Source organism: Accipiter gentilis, chromosome 26 (genome assembly GCF_929443795.1).
Source record: "Accipiter gentilis chromosome 26, bAccGen1.1, whole genome shotgun sequence".
In the NCBI taxonomy this organism is placed as follows: Eukaryota; Metazoa; Chordata; class Aves; order Accipitriformes; family Accipitridae; genus Astur; species Astur gentilis.
In genome coordinates, this window is record NC_064905.1 from 1,497,428 (window position 1) to 1,516,214 (window position 18,787).

An 18,787-nucleotide genomic window follows, 5' to 3' on the forward strand; every position below is an offset into this window, starting at 1 on the left:
AGCGAGCCGAGCCGAGCCAGCCGAGCCGAGCCGCCGGCCGGACTCGGCGAGAGGGAGGGCGCCCGCCCGCCGGCCCGCCCCGCCCCGCCGCGCTGCTGCCGGGCGCCGCTTTCCGCGGAGGACTGCGCGGGCGATCCGCGAGACGGAGGCTGTCCGCCGCCCCGACATGGCGATCGCAAGGCAAGTGCTTTGTCTCTCTGCTTTCCTCTCCCTGCCGCACGCCCGCGCCGAGCCCATCCGCTACTCCGTAGCCGAGGAGGGGGAGAGCGGCTCCGTGGTAGCCAACGTGGCGGAGGACGCGGGGCTGGCCCCGGCGCAGCTCGCGGCTCGCCGCGCCCGCCTGGCCTCGGAGGACGGCCGGCAGCACTTTCGCTTAGACCGCGGCACCGGCCGCCTCGTAGTGGCGGAGAGGCTGGACCGGGAGGAGCTCTGCGGGCAGTCCGCTACGTGCACGCTCCCCTTCGAGCTGCTGCTGGCGAACCCCCTGCAGTTCTTTCGGGTCGAGGTGGCCGTGGAGGACATCAATGACCATTCGCCCGTTTTCCCGGAGGAACAAGTCACTTTTAAGATCCCGGAAAGGAGCGACCCTGGCTCGCGTTTCCCGCTGGAGGGGGCTCGGGACCTGGATGTTGGCAGCAACAGCATCCAGGCTTACAGCATTGCACCCCAGAACGAACACTTCACTGTTTCCTTTGGGAGGCAGAGTGAGGATGACAAATATGTGGAATTGGTCTTGGAAAAGGCACTGGACAGAGAGGAGGAGGCGGAGGTGGGTTTCAGCCTCATTGCCGTGGACGGAGGCTCTCCGCCCAGGAGCGGGACCACCCAAATCCGCATTGTCGTGCTAGATGTAAATGACAACGCTCCAGTCTTCACGCAGAAGGTGTACGTTGGCCAGGTTTTAGAAAATGCAGCGGAGGGCTCTGTGGTTCTCAGTGTGGTGGCAACCGATCGGGATGCAGGACCTAATGGGGAGGTGTCCTATCAGTTCAGCCAAGCGGTGGGCCAGAGCCACTCAGCATTTGCGGTCGACCCTGTGACCGGTGAAATTAGACTCACAAAGCCTCTGGACTTTGAGGCAGCAGAGACTCACGAGCTCAGTGTGCGGGCCACGGATGGCGGGGGCCTCTCAGCAATCTGCAAGGTGTTGGTGGAGGTGGTGGATGTGAATGACAATGCGCCGGAGGTGGTGGTCAGTTCCTTCAGCAGCCCCCTCCCCGAGAACGCATTACCCGGGACAGTGGTCGCCCTCTTTACTGTCAGGGACCGGGATGCTGGTGCCAACGGGAAGATCTCCTGTGCCCTTGAGGACCAGCTATTGTTCTCCCTGCGGCCGGCCTATAAGAATTACTATGAGCTGGTGACCGTGAGCACGCTGGACCGGGAGGAGACGGCACGTTACACCCTCGCTGTCACAGCGGCAGACGCGGGCTCACCTCCTCTCACAACCACCCAGACCTTCACGGTGGACATCTCCGATGTCAATGACAATGTGCCTGCCTTCAACCAGACATCCTACACCATGTACGTGCGTGAGAACAATGTCCCCACGGTGCTCGTTGGAGCCGTCAGCGCCTCGGATGCTGACGAGGGGCCCAACGCCAAGGTGACGTATTCCCTGGCACCAGCCCACCCTGCAGAGCGGCCTCCCTGCTCCTGCATCTCCGTGAACTCTGAGAACGGGCAGGTATTTGTGCTGCGGCCTCTGGACTACGAGCAGGTGAGGCAGATCGAGGTCTTGGTGAGCGCCTCCGATGCGGGGACACCTCCCCTTAGCGCCAACGTCACCGTCCGCCTTCTTGTGGTGGACGAGAACGACAATGCGCCACTGGTGCTGTACCCCTCGCAGGACAGCAGCCCCGCGTCCAGCGAGCTGGTGCCCAAGTCATCTGCAGCGGGGTACCTCGTCACCAAAGTGGTGGCTGTTGACGCCGACTCGGGGCAGAACTCGTGGCTCTCGTACCACCTGCTGAGGGCCACTGACCCTGGGCTGTTTGCAGTGGGTGCCCAAAGTGGGGAGGTGCGACTGAGGAGGCCGGTAACAGAGAGGGATGCTGTGAAGCAGAAGCTCGTCGTCCTGGTGCGAGACAACGGGCAGCCACCGCTGTCAGCCACCGCTGCACTGAGCGCGCTGCTGCTCAATGACTTCTCAGACGTGCACCTACCACACAGCAGCCTGGCCACGGAGGATGAGGGTGGCTCCCTGACAACCTATTTAATCATTTCATTGGTCTTCGTCTCAGTCCTCTTCCTCGCATCCGTGGCAGCCTTCATCGCACGCAAGGTGTGCAAGGGCAAGGAGCTGAAGGGGGGGCACGTGCTTTACGGCACTGGCAACTTGCAGAGTGGCCGGGCTGACGCGGCCGCTGCGGGGACCCTGCCCCACGCCTATTGCTACGAGATCAGTCTCACGACGGGCTCGGGCAACAGTGAGTTCAAGTTCCTGAAGCCCATGCTCCCCAGCCTGCCACCGCAGCACGGTGGCATGGGCAGGGGCACCAGCGATGAACAAGAATTCTCCCGTGGCCCTGTCACCATGGAGGATGTGGCACCAGACAACCCAGGGATGCTCTCTGCGGAACAGTTCAATAGTCTTTCCTTCAACTAGCATGGAGTCAAGCACAGCCACAGGCTTCATGCCTCGCGACGGGAAGGCATCTGGGCTACAACATGTGGCAACGGTTCCCCCAGAGTCAATCTGCATTTGCCACTGGCATCACCGATTTCCCACAAATTGTAAGACAGAACAAAGGTTGTGTCCCTCTCCAAAACTAAAGAAACAAAAGAAACTAAGGCTCCCTCAGTCAGGCAACGGTATGTTTCATCTCTGTTTCAGCCTCTTCTGAAATGCTTGGCATGTGGGGTTGGAGGTCCAGGGCCCCTGAGTAACTTCTTGTCTCACTGGCTGCTAGGCAACTCTGTGAACCTGTATTTCTGATACAGGCCAGCATGCCATTGGCCTTCTTGGCCACCTGGGCACACTGCAGGCTCACACTCAGCCGGCTGTCAACCAGCACTCCCAGGTCTTTTTCTGCTGGGCAGCTTTCCAGCCATTCTTCCCTGAGCCTGTAGTACTGCATGGCATTGTTGTGATGGAAGTGCAGGACCCAGCTCTTGGCTTTGGTGAACCTCATGCAATTAGTCTCAGCCCGTCGATTCAGCCTGTCCAGATCCCTCTGTAGAGCCTTTCTATCCTCAAGGAGGTCAACCCTCCATCCCAAGTAGATGTCGTCTGCAAACTTACCGAGGGTGCACTCGATCCCTTTGCCGAATTCATTGATAAAAATACTAAGGAGAACTGGCTCCAAAATGCAGCCCTGGGGAACACCACTTGTGACCGGCTGCCAACTGGATTTAACTCCATTCAGCACAACTCTCTGGGCTCATCCAGCCAGCCAGTTTTTTACCCTGCAAAGAGTACACCCATCTAAGCCATGAGCCTCCAGCTTCTCAAGGAGTATGCTGTGAGAGACACTGTCAAAGGCCTTACTAAAGTCCAGGTAGACAGCATCCACAGCCTTCCCCTCATGCACTAGGCGGGTCACGTGGTCAAAGAAGGAGGTCAGGTTGGTCAAGCGCAGGTCCTGCCTTTCATGAACCCATGCTGGCTGGGCCCGATCCCCTGGTTGTCCTGCACAGGCCGTGTGAGCACACTCAAGATGAACCGCTCCGTAAATTTCCCCAGTACCGAGGCCAGGCTGAAAGGCCTGTAGTTCCCTGGATCCTCCTTCTGACACATCTTGCAAATGGGCATCACATTGGCAAGCCTCCAGTCGTCTGGGACCTCCCCTGTTGACCAGGACTGCTGATAAATGATGGAGAGTGTCTTGGCAAGCTCCTCCGCCATCTCCCTCAGTACCCTCGGCTGGATCCCATCCGGTCCCATAGACTCGTGAGTGTCCAGGTGGTGTAGCAGGTCACTAACTGCTTCTGCCTGGATTATGGGCGATATAGGCTGCCCTCCATCCCTATCTTCCAGCTCAGGGGGCTGAGTACCCTGAGGAGAACTGGTCTCACCATTAAAGACCGAGGCAAAGAAGGCATTAAGTACCTCAGCCTTCTCCTCATCTTTGGTGGCAATGTTCCCCTATGCATCCAACAAAGGACAGATATTCTCCTTGGCTCTCTTTTTGTTGCCAACTTATTTGTAAAGACATTTTTTGTTATCTTTTACGACAGCAGCCAGGTTGAGTTCTGGCCGAGCTTTTGCCTCTCTAATTTTCTCTCTGCATGACCTAACAAGATCTCTATACTCTTCCTGAGTTGCCTGTCCTTTCTTCTGGAGATGGTAAACTCTGCTTTTTTTCCTGAGTCCCAGCAAAAGCTCCCTGTTCAGCCAGGCCGGATTTCTTCCCTGACGGTTCATCTTGCGGTGCATGGGAATAGCGTGCTCCTGAGCCTTGAAGACTTCCTTCTTGAAGAACGTCCAGCCTTCCTGCACCCCTTTGCCCTTCAGGACAGTATCCCACAGGACTCTCTCAACCAGTGTCCTGAACAGGCCAAAGTTTGCTCTCCGGAAGTCCATGGTAGTGGTTTTGCTGACCCCCTTCCTTACCTCACCAAGAATCGAGAATTTGATCATTTCATGGTCGCTAAGCCCAAGACGGCCTCCGACCACCACATCTCCCACCAGTCCTTCCCTGTTTGTAAACAGTAGGTCTAGCGAGTCTCCTCCTCTGGTAGGCTCACCTACCACCTGTGTCAGGAAGTTCTCTTCCACACACACACTCCAGGAACCTCCTAGACTCTTTGCCCTCTGCTGTGTTGTCTTTCCAGCAGGTGTCTGGAAAGCTGAAGACCCCCATGAGATCAAGGGCACGCAATTGTGAGACTACTGCCAGCCGCTTGTAGAATGTTTCATCGGCCTCTTGAACCTGGTTGGGTGGTCTATGACAGACTCCCAGCACGATAGCTGCCTTGCTGGCCTTCCCCTTCACCCTTACCCACAAGCACTTGACGTTATCATCACAACCATGGAGCTCTGTACAAGCAAACCCCTCCCTAACATAGAGAGAGACAGACACCCCACCACCTCTCCTTCCTTGCCTATCCCTATGCCTATACGAACGCCTTAGAGCCTTTGCGTTCTCCTTTTTGCCCTTTCTCCTTCTTACTCTGCGCACTGTGTTTGAGCCTTGTCTTGCCTACTCCTCTGAAAAAAGACTGTCACCCCATGTATAATAACGGGTGGTTTGAATGAAGGCAGTGTGGCACCAGAGTATTCGGAAGCCCTCACGCTGTGTAGTGCTGCAGTTATAACCTGTACCATTGTAAAGGAGGGTACCCTTTTGTGTAAAAGTGAAATAAAGGAGACAATCGAATGGCTTGTGTGGAGACAGTAGCCTTTGCAGAGAGGTTCTTTCTGGGAAAGCTCTGTCGAAGTTTTTAAAGGGCCGGGAGGCTTTTTTCTCGTGTTGTCCCTGGGCTGAGGTAAGGTTGAGTGGGTACATTGCTTCAGTTTGGAGATGAGGGCTAGAGTGCATTGAGGGAAATTAGGGAGAGCCGGGAATTGCTGGCAGGCCTGTGCGGTGCAGGTCTTCTGAGCACTGAGCTTGTGGCTGAGGCAGAGCGCAGTTAGATGGAGGTGGAGGCCAGGAGGCACCTGGCCCCTAGCCGAAGCGGGGCCCTGGGTGTGCAAAGGCCTCTGCAAGGCAGTCAGGTGGGGGGCGTGAGCTTTCCAAGTCTCCTGACAGCTCCAGCTGCGGGCAAGGGCGAAGCACGAAGAACGGCTGTGCAGCTCGCAGCCGGCGGGCGAGAGGGAAGGCAACCCCGGGAGCGCAGCCCCTCGTCCCGCTCAGGCGCCGGACCGGGCGGCCGGCGGGCGCGCCCACGCCTGAGCCTCGCTGGGGCCGGCCTCGGTTCCCCGTCGTCAGCCCGACGTTCCCGAGTAGATGTAGTGCCGTGCCGTGCCGCGACCTGCGGGCTGCCCCGGCGGAGGCTCTCGCCCGGTTTCTGCGGCCGGGGAAGGCGTGCCGTGGGAAACGCCTCGTGCTCGTCTTGCCGCCGTGTTGCTCGAAGGGCGCGGCTCGGCCTCCCGGGAGCCGGGCGCGCACGCCTGCCCGCGGGCTCTGGGCAGCGGGGAGCGGGGGAAGACGCGGGGCAGCTGCCGGCGCTGCCCGTGCGCCCGGACTCGGGCGGCGGCCGCGCAGGGCTCTGGGCGCTCCTTCCCTGCGCTTCCCTCCCCGGCGCGGTGTGCGCGCGTGCTGCCGCGGGGCCCCCCCGGGGGCGAGCGGCCGGCAGCCGCGCGTGTGCGCGCGGGTCCCTGTGCCGGGGCGAGCCGGCAGCGCGGGCAGCGGGCGGCGGCGGGCGCAGTCCCGCCGCGGGCCGCAGGGTGGTGCTCCCGGCCAAGGCGGCGCCGAGCGGCTGCGGGCGGGGAGGCGGCCGAGCCCAGCCCGGCCCTGCCCAGCCCGCCCCAGCCGAGCCGAGCCGAGCCAGCCGAGCCGAGCCAGCCCCGAAGAGCGGTGCCGAGCCGAGCCAGCCGAGCGAGCCGAGCCGAGCCAGCCGAGCCGAGCCGCCGGCCGGACTCGGCGAGAGGGAGGGCGCCCGCCCGCCGGCCCGCCCCGCCCCGCCGCGCTGCTGCCGGGCGCCGCTTTCCGCGGAGGACTGCGCGGGCGATCCGCGAGACGGAGGCTGTCCGCCGCCCCGACATGGCGATCGCAAGGCAAGTGCTTTGTCTCTCTGCTTTCCTCTCCCTGCCGCACGCCCGCGCCGAGCCCATCCGCTACTCCGTAGCCGAGGAGGGGGAGAGCGGCTCCGTGGTAGCCAACGTGGCGGAGGACGCGGGGCTGGCCCCGGCGCAGCTCGCGGCTCGCCGCGCCCGCCTGGCCTCGGAGGACGGCCGGCAGCACTTTCGCTTAGACCGCGGCACCGGCCGCCTCGTAGTGGCGGAGAGGCTGGACCGGGAGGAGCTCTGCGGGCAGTCCGCTACGTGCACGCTCCCCTTCGAGCTGCTGCTGGCGAACCCCCTGCAGTTCTTTCGGGTCGAGGTGGCCGTGGAGGACATCAATGACCATTCGCCCGTTTTCCCGGAGGAACAAGTCACTTTTAAGATCCTGGAAACGAGCAACCCTGGCTCGCGTTTCCCGCTGGAGGGGGCTCGGGACCTGGATGTTGGCAGCAACAGCATCCAGGCTTACAGTATTGCACCCCAGAACGAACACTTTACTGTTTCCTTTGGGAGTCAGAGTGAGGATGACAAATATGTGGAATTGGTCTTGGAAAAGGCACTGGACAGAGAGGAGGAGGCGGAGGTGGGTTTCAACCTCATTGCCGTGGACGGAGGCTCTCCGCCCAGGAGCGGGACCACCCAAATCCGCATTGTCGTGCTAGATGTAAATGACAACGCTCCAGTCTTCACGCAGAAGGTGTACGTTGGCCAGGTTTTAGAAAATGCAGCGGAGGGCTCTGTGGTTCTCAGTGTGGTGGCAACCGATCGGGATGCAGGACCTAATGGGGAGGTGTCCTATCAGTTCAGCCAAGCGGTGGGCCAGAGCCACTCAGCATTTGCGGTCGACCCTGTGACTGGTGAAATTAGACTCACAAAGCCTCTGGACTTTGAGGCAGCAGAGACTCACGAGCTCAGTGTGCGGGCCACGGATGGCGGGGGCCTCTCAGCAATCTGCAAGGTGTTGGTGGAGGTGGTGGATGTGAATGACAATGCGCCGGAGGTGGTGGTCAGTTCCTTCAGCAGCCCCCTCCCCGAGAACACATTACCCGGGACAGTGGTCGCCCTCTTTACTGTCAGGGACCGGGATGCTGGTGCCAACGGGAAGATCTCCTGTGCCCTTGAGGACCAGCTATTGTTCTCCCTGCGGCCGGCCTATAAGAATTACTATGAGCTGGTGACCGTGAGCACGCTGGACCGGGAGGAGACGGCACGTTACACCCTCGCTGTCACAGCGGCAGACGCGGGCTCACCTCCTCTCACAACCACCCAGACCTTCACGGTGGACATCTCCGATGTCAATGACAATGTGCCTGCCTTCAACCAGACATCCTACACCATGTACGTGCGTGAGAACAATGTCCCCACGGTGCTCGTTGGAGCCGTCAGCGCCTCGGATGCTGACGAGGGGCCCAACGCCAAGGTGACGTATTCCCTGGCACCAGCCCACCCTGCAGAGCGGCCTCCCTGCTCCTGCATCTCCGTGAACTCTGAGAACGGGCAGGTATTTGTGCTGCGGCCTCTGGACTACGAGCAGGTGAGGCAGATCGAGGTCTTGGTGAGCGCCTCCGATGCGGGGACACCTCCCCTTAGCGCCAACGTCACCGTCCGCCTTCTTGTGGTGGACGAGAACGACAATGCGCCACTGGTGCTGTACCCCTCGCAGGACAGCAGCCCCGCGTCCAGCGAGCTGGTGCCCAAGTCATCTGCAGCGGGGTACCTCGTCACCAAAGTGGTGGCTGTTGACGCCGACTCGGGGCAGAACTCGTGGCTCTCGTACCACCTGCTGAGGGCCACTGACCCTGGGCTGTTTGCAGTGGGTGCCCAAAGTGGGGAGGTGCGACTGAGGAGGCCGGTAACAGAGAGGGATGCTGTGAAGCAGAAGCTCGTCGTCCTGGTGCGAGACAACGGGCAGCCACCGCTGTCAGCCACCGCTGCACTGAGCGCGCTGCTGCTCAATGACTTCTCAGACGTGCACCTACCACACAGCAGCCTGGCCACGGAGGATGAGGGTGGCTCCCTGACAACCTATTTAATCATTTCATTGGTCTTCGTCTCAGTCCTCTTCCTCGCATCCGTGGCAGCCTTCATCGCACGCAAGGTGTGCAAGGGCAAGGAGCTGAAGGGGGGGCACGTGCTTTACGGCACTGGCAACTTGCAGAGTGGCCGGGCTGACGCGGCCGCTGCGGGGACCCTGCCCCACGCCTATTGCTACGAGATCAGCCTCACGACGGGCTCGGGCAACAGTGAGTTCAAGTTCCTGAAGCCCATGCTCCCCAGCCTGCCACCGCAGCACGGTGGCATGGGCAGGGGCACCGGCGATGAACAAGAATTCTCCCGTGGCCCTGTCACCATGGAGGATGTGGCACCAGACAACCCAGGGATGCTCTCTGCGGAACAGTTCAATAGTCTTTCCTTCAACTAGCATGGAGTCAAGCACAGCCACAGGCTTCATGCCTCGCGACGGGAAGGCATCTGGGCTACAACATGTGGCAACGGTTCCCCCAGAGTCAATCTGCATTTGCCACTGGCATCACCGATTTCCCACAAATTGTAAGACAGAACAAAGGTTGTGTCCCTCTCCAAAACTAAAGAAACAAAAGAAACTAAGGCTCCCTCAGTCAGGCAACGGTATGTTTCATCTCTGTTTCAGCCTCTTCTGAAATGCTTGGCATGTGGGGTTGGAGGTCCAGGGCCCCTGAGTAACTTCTTGTCTCACTGGCTGCTAGGCAACTCTGTGAACCTGTATTTCTGATACAGGCCAGCATGCCATTGGCCTTCTTGGCCACCTGGGCACACTGCAGGCTCACACTCAGCCGGCTGTCAACCAGCACTCCCAGGTCTTTTTCTGCTGGGCAGCTTTCCAGCCATTCTTCCCTGAGCCTGTAGTACTGCATGGCATTGTTGTGATGGAAGTGCAGGACCCAGCTCTTGGCTTTGGTGAACCTCATGCAATTAGTCTCAGCCCGTCGATTCAGCCTGTCCAGATCCCTCTGTAGAGCCTTTCTATCCTCAAGGAGGTCAACCCTCCATCCCAAGTAGATGTCGTCTGCAAACTTACCGAGGGTGCACTCGATCCCTTTGCCGAATTCATTGATAAAAATACTAAGGAGAACTGGCTCCAAAATGCAGCCCTGGGGAACACCACTTGTGACCGGCTGCCAACTGGATTTAACTCCATTCAGCACAACTCTCTGGGCTCATCCAGCCAGCCAGTTTTTTACCCTGCAAAGAGTACACCCATCTAAGCCATGAGCCTCCAGCTTCTCAAGGAGTATGCTGTGAGAGACACTGTCAAAGGCCTTACTAAAGTCCAGGTAGACAGCATCCACAGCCTTCCCCTCATGCACTAGGTGGGTCACGTGGTCAAAGAAGGAGGTCAGGTTGGTCAAGCGCAGGACGTGCCTTTCACGAACCCATGCTGGCTGGGCCCGATCCCCTGGTTGTCCTGTACAGGCCGTGTGAGCACACTCAAGATGAACCTCTCCATAATCTTCCCCAGTACCGAGTGTTGTGGTTTAACCCCAGCCAGCAACTAAGTACCACGCAACCGCTCACTCACTTCCCCCCATCCAGTGGGATGGGGGAGGAAATTGGGAAAAAAAAGTAAAACTCCTGGGTTGAGATAAGAACGGTTTAATAGAACAGAAGAGAAGAAACTAATAATGATAATGATAACACTAATAAAATGACAACAGTAGTAATAAAAGGATTGGAATGTACAAATGATGCGCAGGGCAATAGCTCACCACCTGCTGACCGACACCCCACCAGTCCCTGAGCGGCGATTCCCTGGCCCCCCCACTTCCCAGTTCCTAAACTAGATGGGACGTCACATGGTATGGAATACACCATTGGCCAGTTTGGGTCAGGTGCCTTGGTTGTGTCCTGTGCCAACTTCTTGTGCCCTGGCTGGCGATAAGAAGTTAAAAAATCCTTGACTATAGTCTAAACAATACTGAGCAACAACTGAAAACATCAGTGTTATCAACATTCTTTGCACGCTGAACTCAAAACATAGCACTGTACCAGCTACTAGGAAGACAGTTAGATCTATCCCAGCTGAAACCAGGACACCGAGGCCAGGCTGAAAGGCCTGTAGTTCCATGGATCCTCCTTCTGACACTTCTTGCAAATGGGCATCACATTGGCAACCCCCAAGTCGTCTGGGACCTCCCCTGTTGACCAGGACTGCTGATAAATGATGGAGAGTGTCTTGGCAAGCTCCTCCGCCATCTCCCTCAGTACCCTTGGCTGGATCCCATCCGGTCCCATAGACTCGTGAGTGTCCAGGTGGCGTAGCAGGTCACTAACTGCTTCCTCCTGGATTATGGGCAATATAGGCTCCTCTCCATCCCTATCTTCCAGCTCAGGGGGCTGAGGACCCTGAGGAGAACTGGTCTCACCATTAAAGACTGATGCAAAGAAAGCATTAAGTACCTCAGCCTTCTCCTCATCTTTGGTGGCAATGTTCCCCTATGCGTCCAATGAAGGATGGATATTCTCCTTGGCTCTCTTTTTGTTGCCAACTTATTTGTAAAGACATTTTTTGTTATCTCTTACGACAGCTATCCAGGTTGAGTTCTGGCCGAGCTTTTGCCTCTCTAGTTTTCTCTCTGCATGACCTAACAAGATCTCTATACTCTTCCTGAGTTGCCTGTCCTTTCTTCTGGAGATGGTAAACTCTGCTTTTTTTCCTGAGTCCCAGCAAAAGCTCCCTGTTCAGCCAGGCCGGATTTCTTCCCTGACGGTTCATCTTGCGGCGCATAGGAAAAGCCTGCTCCTGAGCCTTGAAGACTTCCTTCTTGAAGAACGTCCAGCCTTCCTGCACCCCTTTGCCCTTCAGGACAGTATCCCACAGGACTCTCTCAACCAGTGTCCTGAACAGGCCAAAGTTTGCTCTCCGGAAGTCCATGGTAGTGGTTTTGCTGACCCCCTTCCTTACCTCACCAAGAATCGAGAATTTGATCATTTCATGGTCGCTAAGCCCAAGACGGCCTCCGACCACCACATCTCCCACCAGTCCTTCCCTGTTTGTAAACAGTAGGTCTAGCGAGTCTCCTCCTCTGGTAGGCTCACCTACCACCTGTGTCAGGAAGTTCTCTTCCACACACACACTCCAGGAACCTCCTAGACTCTTTGCCCTCTGCTGTGTTGTCTTTCCAGCAGGCATCTGGAAAGCTGAAGTCCCCCATGAGATCAAGGGCACGCGATTGTGAGACTACTGCCAGCCGCTTGTAGAATGTTTCATCGGCCTCTTGAACCTGGTTGGGTGGTCTATGACAGACTCCCAGCACGATAGCTGCCTTGCTGGCCTTCTCCTTCACCCTTACCCACAAGCACTTGACGTTATCATCACAACCATGGAGCTCTGTACAAGCAAACCCCTCCCTAACATAGAGAGAGACAGACACCCCACCACCTCTCCTTCCTTGCCTATCCCTATGCCTATACGAACGCCTTAGAGCCTTTGCGTTCTCCTTTTTGCCCTTTCTCCTTCTTACTCTGCGCACTGTGTTTGAGCCTTGTCTTGCCTACTCCTCTGAAAAAAGACTGTCACCCCATGTATAATAACGGGTGGTTTGAATGAAGGCAGTGTGGCACCAGAGTATTCGGAAGCCCTCACGCTGTGTAGTGCTGCAGTTATAACCTGTACCATTGTAAAGGAGGGTACCCTTTTGTGTAAAAGTGAAATAAAGGAGACAATCGAATGGCTTGTGTGGAGACAGTAGTCTTTGCAGAGAGGTTCTTTCTGGGAAAGCTCTGTCGAAGTTTTTAAAGGGCCGGGAGGCTTTTTTCTCGTGTTGTCCCTGGGCTGAGGTAAGGTTGAGTGGGTACATTGCTTCAGTTTGGAGATGAGGGCTAGAGTGCATTGAGGGAAATTAGGGAGAGCCGGGAATTGCTGGCAGGCCTGTGCGGTGCAGGTCTTCTGAGCACTGAGCTTGTGGCTGAGGCAGAGCGCAGTTAGATGGAGGTGGAGGCCAGGAGGCACCTGGCCCCTAGCCGAAGCGGGGCCCTGGGTGTGCAAAGGCCTCTGCAAGGCAGTCAGGTGGGGGGCGTGAGCTTTCCAAGTCTCCTGACAGCTCCAGCTGCGGGCAAGGGCGAAGCACGAAGAACGGCTGTGCAGCTCGCAGCCGGCGGGCGAGAGGGAAGGCAACCCCGGGAGCGCAGCCCCTCGTCCCGCTCAGGCGCCGGACCGGGCGGCCGGCGGGCGCGCCCACGCCTGAGCCTCGCTGGGGCCGGCCTCGGTTCCCCGTCGTCAGCCCGACGTTCCCGAGTAGATGTAGTGCCGTGCCGTGCCGCGACCTGCGGGCTGCCCCGGCGGAGGCTCTCGCCCGGTTTCTGCGGCCGGGGAAGGCGTGCCGTGGGAAACGCCTCGTGCTCGTCTTGCCGCCGTGTTGCTCGAAGGGCGCGGCTCGGCCTCCCGGGAGCCGGGCGCGCACGCCTGCCCGCGGGCTCTGGGCAGCGGGGAGCGGGGGAAGACGCGGGGCAGCTGCCGGCGCTGCCCGTGCGCCCGGACTCGGGCGGCGGCCGCGCAGGGCTCTGGGCGCTCCTTCCCTGCGCTTCCCTCCCCGGCGCGGTGTGCGCGCGTGCTGCCGCGGGGCCCCCACGGGGGCGAGCGGCCGGCAGCCGCGCGTGTGCGCGCGGGTCCCTGTGCCGGGGCGAGCCGGCAGCGCGGGCAGCGGGCGGCGGCGGGCGCAGTCCCGCCGCGGGCCGCAGGGTGGTGCTCCCGGCCAAGGCGGCGCCGAGCGGCTGCGGGCGGGGAGGCGGCCGAGCCCAGCCCGGCCCTGCCCAGCCCGCCCCAGCCGAGCCGAGCCGAGCCAGCCGAGCCGAGCCAGCCCCGAAGAGCGGTGCCGAGCCGAGCCAGCCGAGCGAGCCGAGCCGAGCCAGCCGAGCCGAGCCGCCGGCCGGACTCGGCGAGAGGGAGGGCGCCCGCCCGCCGGCCCGCCCCGCCCCGCCGCGCTGCTGCCGGGCGCCGCTTTCCGCGGAGGACTGCGCGGGCGATCCGCGAGACGGAGGCTGTCCGCCGCCCCGACATGGCGATCGCAAGGCAAGTGCTTTGTCTCTCTGCTTTCCTCTCCCTGCCGCACGCCCGCGCCGAGCCCATCCGCTACTCCGTAGCCGAGGAGGGGGAGAGCGGCTCCGTGGTAGCCAACGTGGCGGAGGACGCGGGGCTGGCCCCGGCGCAGCTCGCGGCTCGCCGCGCCCGCCTGGCCTCGGAGGACGGCCGGCAGCACTTTCGCTTAGACCGCGGCACCGGCCGCCTCGTAGTGGCGGAGAGGCTGGACCGGGAGGAGCTCTGCGGGCAGTCCGCTACGTGCACGCTCCCCTTCGAGCTGCTGCTGGCGAACCCCCTGCAGTTCTTTCGGGTCGAGGTGGCCGTGGAGGACATCAATGACCATTCGCCCGTTTTCCCGGAGGAACAAGTCACTTTTAAGATCCCGGAAACGAGCAACCCTGGCTCGCGTTTCCCGCTGGAGGGGGCTCGGGACCTGGATGTTGGCAGCAACAGCATCCAGGCTTACAGTATTGCACCCCAGAACGAACACTTTAGTATCTCCTTTGGGAATCGAATTAAGGGCAAGAAGTATGTAGAACTGGTCTTGGAAAAGGCACTGGACAGAGAGGAGGAGGCGGAGGTGGGTTTCAGCCTCATTGCCGTGGACGGAGGCTCTCCGCCCAGGAGCGGGACCACCCAAATCCGCATTGTCGTGCTAGATGTAAATGACAACGCTCCCGTCTTCACGCAGGAGCTCTACATTGGGCAGGTTTTGGAAAATGCAGCGGAGGGCTCTGTGGTTCTCAGTGTGGTGGCAACCGATCGGGATGCAGGACCTAATGGGGAGGTGTCCTATCAGTTCAGCCAAGCGGTGGGCCAGAGCCACTCAGCATTTGCGGTCGACCCTGTGACTGGTGAAATTAGACTCACAAAGCCTCTGGACTTTGAGGCAGCAGAGACTCACGAGCTCAGTGTGCGGGCCACGGATGGCGGGGGCCTCTCAGCAATCTGCAAGGTGTTGGTGGAGGTGGTGGATGTGAATGACAATGCGCCGGAGGTGGTGGTCAGTTCCTTCAGCAGCCCCCTCCCCGAGAACACATTACCCGGGACAGTGGTCGCCCTCTTTACTGTCAGGGACCGGGATGCTGGTGCCAACGGGAAGATCTCCTGTGCCCTTGAGGACCAGCTATTGTTCTCCCTGCGGCCGGCCTATAAGAATTACTATGAGCTGGTGACCGTGAGCACGCTGGACCGGGAGGAGACGGCACGTTACACCCTCGCTGTCACAGCGGCAGACGCGGGCTCACCTCCTCTCACAACCACCCAGACCTTCACGGTGGACATCTCCGATGTCAATGACAATGTGCCTGCCTTCAACCAGACATCCTACACCATGTACGTGCGTGAGAACAATGTCCCCACGGTGCTCGTTGGAGCCGTCAGCGCCTCGGATGCTGACGAGGGGCCCAACGCCAAGGTGACGTATTCCCTGGCACCAGCCCACCCTGCAGAGCGGCCTCCCTGCTCCTGCATCTCCGTGAACTCTGAGAACGGGCAGGTATTTGTGCTGCGGCCTCTGGACTACGAGCAGGTGAGGCAGATCGAGGTCTTGGTGAGCGCCTCCGATGCGGGGACACCTCCCCTTAGCGCCAACGTCACCGTCCGCCTTCTTGTGGTGGACGAGAACGACAATGCGCCACTGGTGCTGTACCCCTCGCAGGACAGCAGCCCCGCGTCCAGCGAGCTGGTGCCCAAGTCATCTGCAGCGGGGTACCTCATCACCAAAGTGGTGGCTGTTGACGCCGACTCGGGGCAGAACTCGTGGCTCTCGTACCACCTGCTGAGGGCCACTGACCCTGGGCTGTTTGCAGTGGGTGCCCAAAGTGGGGAGGTGCGACTGAGGAGGCCGGTAACAGAGAGGGATGCTGTGAAGCAGAAGCTCGTCGTCCTGGTGCGAGACAACGGGCAGCCACCGCTGTCAGCCACCGCTGCACTGAGCGCGCTGCTGCTCAATGACTTCTCAGACGTGCACCTACCACACAGCAGCCTGGCCACGGAGGATGAGGGTGGCTCCCTGACAACCTATTTAATCATTTCATTGGTCTTCGTCTCAGTCCTCTTCCTCGCATCCGTGGCAGCCTTCATCGCACGCAAGGTGTGCAAGGGCAAGGAGCTGAAGGGGGGGCACGTGCTTTACGGCACTGGCAACTTGCAGAGTGGCCGGGCTGACGCGGCCGCTGCGGGGACCCTGCCCCACGCCTATTGCTACGAGATCAGCCTCACGACGGGCTCGGGCAACAGTGAGTTCAAGTTCCTGAAGCCCATGCTCCCCAGCCTGCCACCGCAGCACGGTGGCATGGGCAGGGGCACCGGCGATGAACAAGAATTCTCCCGTGGCCCTGTCACCATGGAGGATGTGGCACCAGACAACCCAGGGATGCTCTCTGCAGAACAGTTCAATAGTCTTTCCTTCAACTAGCATGGAGTCAAGCATAGCCACAGGCTTCACGCCTCGCGACGGGAAGGCATCTGGGCTACAACATGTGGCAACGGTTCCCCCAGAGTCAATCTGCATTTGCCATTGGCATCACTGTTTTCCCACAAATTGTAAGACAGAACAAAGGTTGTCTCTCCCTCCAAAACTAAAGAAACAAAAGAAACTAAGGCTCCCTCAGTCAGGCAACGGTATATTTCATCTCTGTTTCAGCCTCTTCTGAAATGCTTGGCATGTGGGGTTGGAGGTCCAGGGCCCCTGAGTAACTTCTTGTCTCACTGGCTGTTAGGCAAGACCCTGAACCCCTTATTCTGTGCTGTAATGCAATGGCACAGTTGGGCAGAGAAATCACCTGCTCGCTGAAAAGCACATAGCCCACCTCTTCAGTTAGGAGAGCAAGGAAATTGTGAGTACTGTGTTACAACGTGGTGGAAGCATGGGGCTCTTTCTCCTCTGGGTCCTGGACATCTCTGTATGAGATGTGTGGGCTCTGTCACTATGTCTGTCCCAACAGCCTTTGTGTGCCTGCACAGGCTGCACAATTGCTGCCCGGCAAAGCAGGGAGTTGCTCACATCTAACTCTTGCGATGTGCACAATTCCAGCTCATCAGGCAAGGAGGGTGTTTTGACCCTTTGAGTACAGAAGTCTCATCTTCCCTAGGGAGGAGCAGTAAAACATGCAAGATCTTGGCTTGGCCCAGAAGAGGGGGTTGGGTGGGCAGGCTGTCTTGCTGGGATTGCCTTGGAAATACAGCAGCACAAACGGTGTTGGGACAGGCTGCAAGTGTACGGAGGTGTGAAAACATGTTCAATTGAGTTTGGGTGCACTGTAGGGAAACTCTACAAGTGGCTTCAAAGAGCATTTTCTGAAGGCAGAATCAAGATGAACTTGGAAAAGGGCCACTGAGCTTGGTCTCATCTTTGTTGTTCCCAACTTCAGAAGCTCCTTGATGGGAGTGGAAAGCTGTCCCAATAGGATTTTCTGGGTTTGTCTTATCATAGAAGCATAGAATCATTTAGGCTGGAAAAGACCTTTAAGACCATTGAGCCTAACCGTCAACCCAACACCACCATGTCCACTACACCAAGTCCTGAAGTACCACGTCCATGCGTTTTTTGAACACCTCCAGAGATGGTGACTCCACCACTTCCCTGGGCAGCCTGTGCCAATGCCTGACAACTCTGTCAGTAAAGAAGTTTTTTCTAATATCCAATCTAAACCTCCCCTGGTGCAAGTTGAGGCCATTTCCTCTCGTCCTATCACTAGTTACTTGATAGAAGAGACCAGTACCCACCTCACTACAACCTCCTTTCAGGTAGTTGTAGAGAGTGATAAGGTCTCCCTTCAGCGTCTGTTTCTCCAGACTAAGCAATCCCAGTTCCCTCAGCCGGTCCTCATAAGACTTGTGCTCCAGGCTCTTCACCAGCTTTGTTGCCCTTCTCTGGACACACTCCAGCACCTCAATGTCTTTCCCGTAGTGAAGGGCCCAAAACTGGACACAGTACTCAAGGTGCGGCCTTACCAGTGCCGACTACAGAGGAACAATCATTTCCCTGCTCCTGCTGGCAACACTGTTTCGGATACAGGCCAGCATGCCATTGGCCTTCTTGGCCACCTGGGCACACTGCAGGCTCATACTCAGACAGCTGTCAACCAGCACTCCCAGGTCTTTTCCTGCCGGGCAGCTTTCCAGCCATTCTTCCCCGATCCTGTAGCACTGCATGGGATTGTCGTGATGGAAGTGCAGAACCTGGCACTTGGCCTTGGTGAACCTCATACAATTAGCCTCAGCCCGTCGATTCAGCCTGTCCAGATCGCTCTGTAGAGCCTTCCTATCCTCAAGCAGATCAACCCTCCCTCCCAAGTAGGTGTCGTCTGCAAACTTACCGAGGGTGCACTCGATCCCTTTGCCGAATTCATTGATAAAAGATACTAAGGAGAACTGGCTCCAAAACGGAGCCCTGGGGAACACCACTTGTGACCGGCTGCCAACTGGATTTAACTCCATTCAGCACAACTCTCTGGGCTCATCCAGCCAGCCAGTTTTTTACCCTGCAAAGAGTACACCCATCTAAGCCATGAGCCTCCAGCTTCTCAAGGAGTATGCTGTGAGAGACACTGTCAAAGGCCTTACTAAAGTCCAGGTAGACAGCATCCACAGCCTTCCCCTCATGCACTAGGCGGGTCACGTGGTCAAAGAGGGATGTCAGGTTGGTCAAGCGCAGGACCTGCCTTTCATGAACCCATGCTGGCTGGGCCCGATCCCCTGGTTGTCCTGCACAGGCCGTGTGAGCACACTCAAGATGAACCGCTCCGTAAATTTCCCCGGTACCGAGGCCAGGCTGAAAGGCCTGTAGTTCCCTGGATCCTCCTTCTGACACTTCTTGCAAATGGGCATCACATTGGCAAGCCTCCAGTCGTCTGGGACCTCCCCTGTTGACCAGGACTGCTGATAAATGATGGAGAGTGTCTTGGCAAGCTCCTCCACCAGCTTCCTCAGTACCCTTGGCTGGATCCCATCCGGTCCCATAGACTCGTGAGTGTCCAGGTGGTGTAGCAGGTCACTAACTGCTTCTGCCTGGATTATGGGCGATATAGGCTGCCCTCCATCCCTATCTTCCAGCTCAG

The 18,787-nt window shown here is 58.6% G+C and overlaps 3 protein-coding genes across 3 annotated transcripts; all 3 read left to right on the top strand.

Annotated features, from left to right (window-relative positions):
* Position 1: 1 nt before the first annotated feature.
* On the top strand, positions 2 to 18,688 carry LOC126051053 (protocadherin beta-15-like). Its single transcript, XM_049829748.1, has 2 exons — positions 2 to 3,566; positions 18,370 to 18,688. The coding sequence occupies exon 1, from the start codon at positions 167 to 169 to the stop codon at positions 2,606 to 2,608; it is 2,442 nt and encodes an 813-aa protein (XP_049685705.1). The 5' UTR covers positions 2 to 166; the 3' UTR covers positions 2,609 to 3,566; positions 18,370 to 18,688.
* LOC126051059 (protocadherin beta-15-like) lies at positions 6,492 to 9,386 on the top strand. Its single transcript, XM_049829760.1, has one exon. It carries the CDS (start codon positions 6,648 to 6,650, stop codon positions 9,087 to 9,089), a length of 2,442 nt encoding a protein of 813 aa, XP_049685717.1. The 5' UTR covers positions 6,492 to 6,647; the 3' UTR covers positions 9,090 to 9,386.
* LOC126051054 (protocadherin beta-15-like) lies at positions 13,544 to 16,143 on the top strand. The gene has a single exon (XM_049829750.1). It carries the CDS (start codon positions 13,702 to 13,704, stop codon positions 16,141 to 16,143), a length of 2,442 nt encoding a protein of 813 aa, XP_049685707.1. The 5' UTR covers positions 13,544 to 13,701.
* Positions 18,689 to 18,787: the final 99 nt, after the last annotated feature.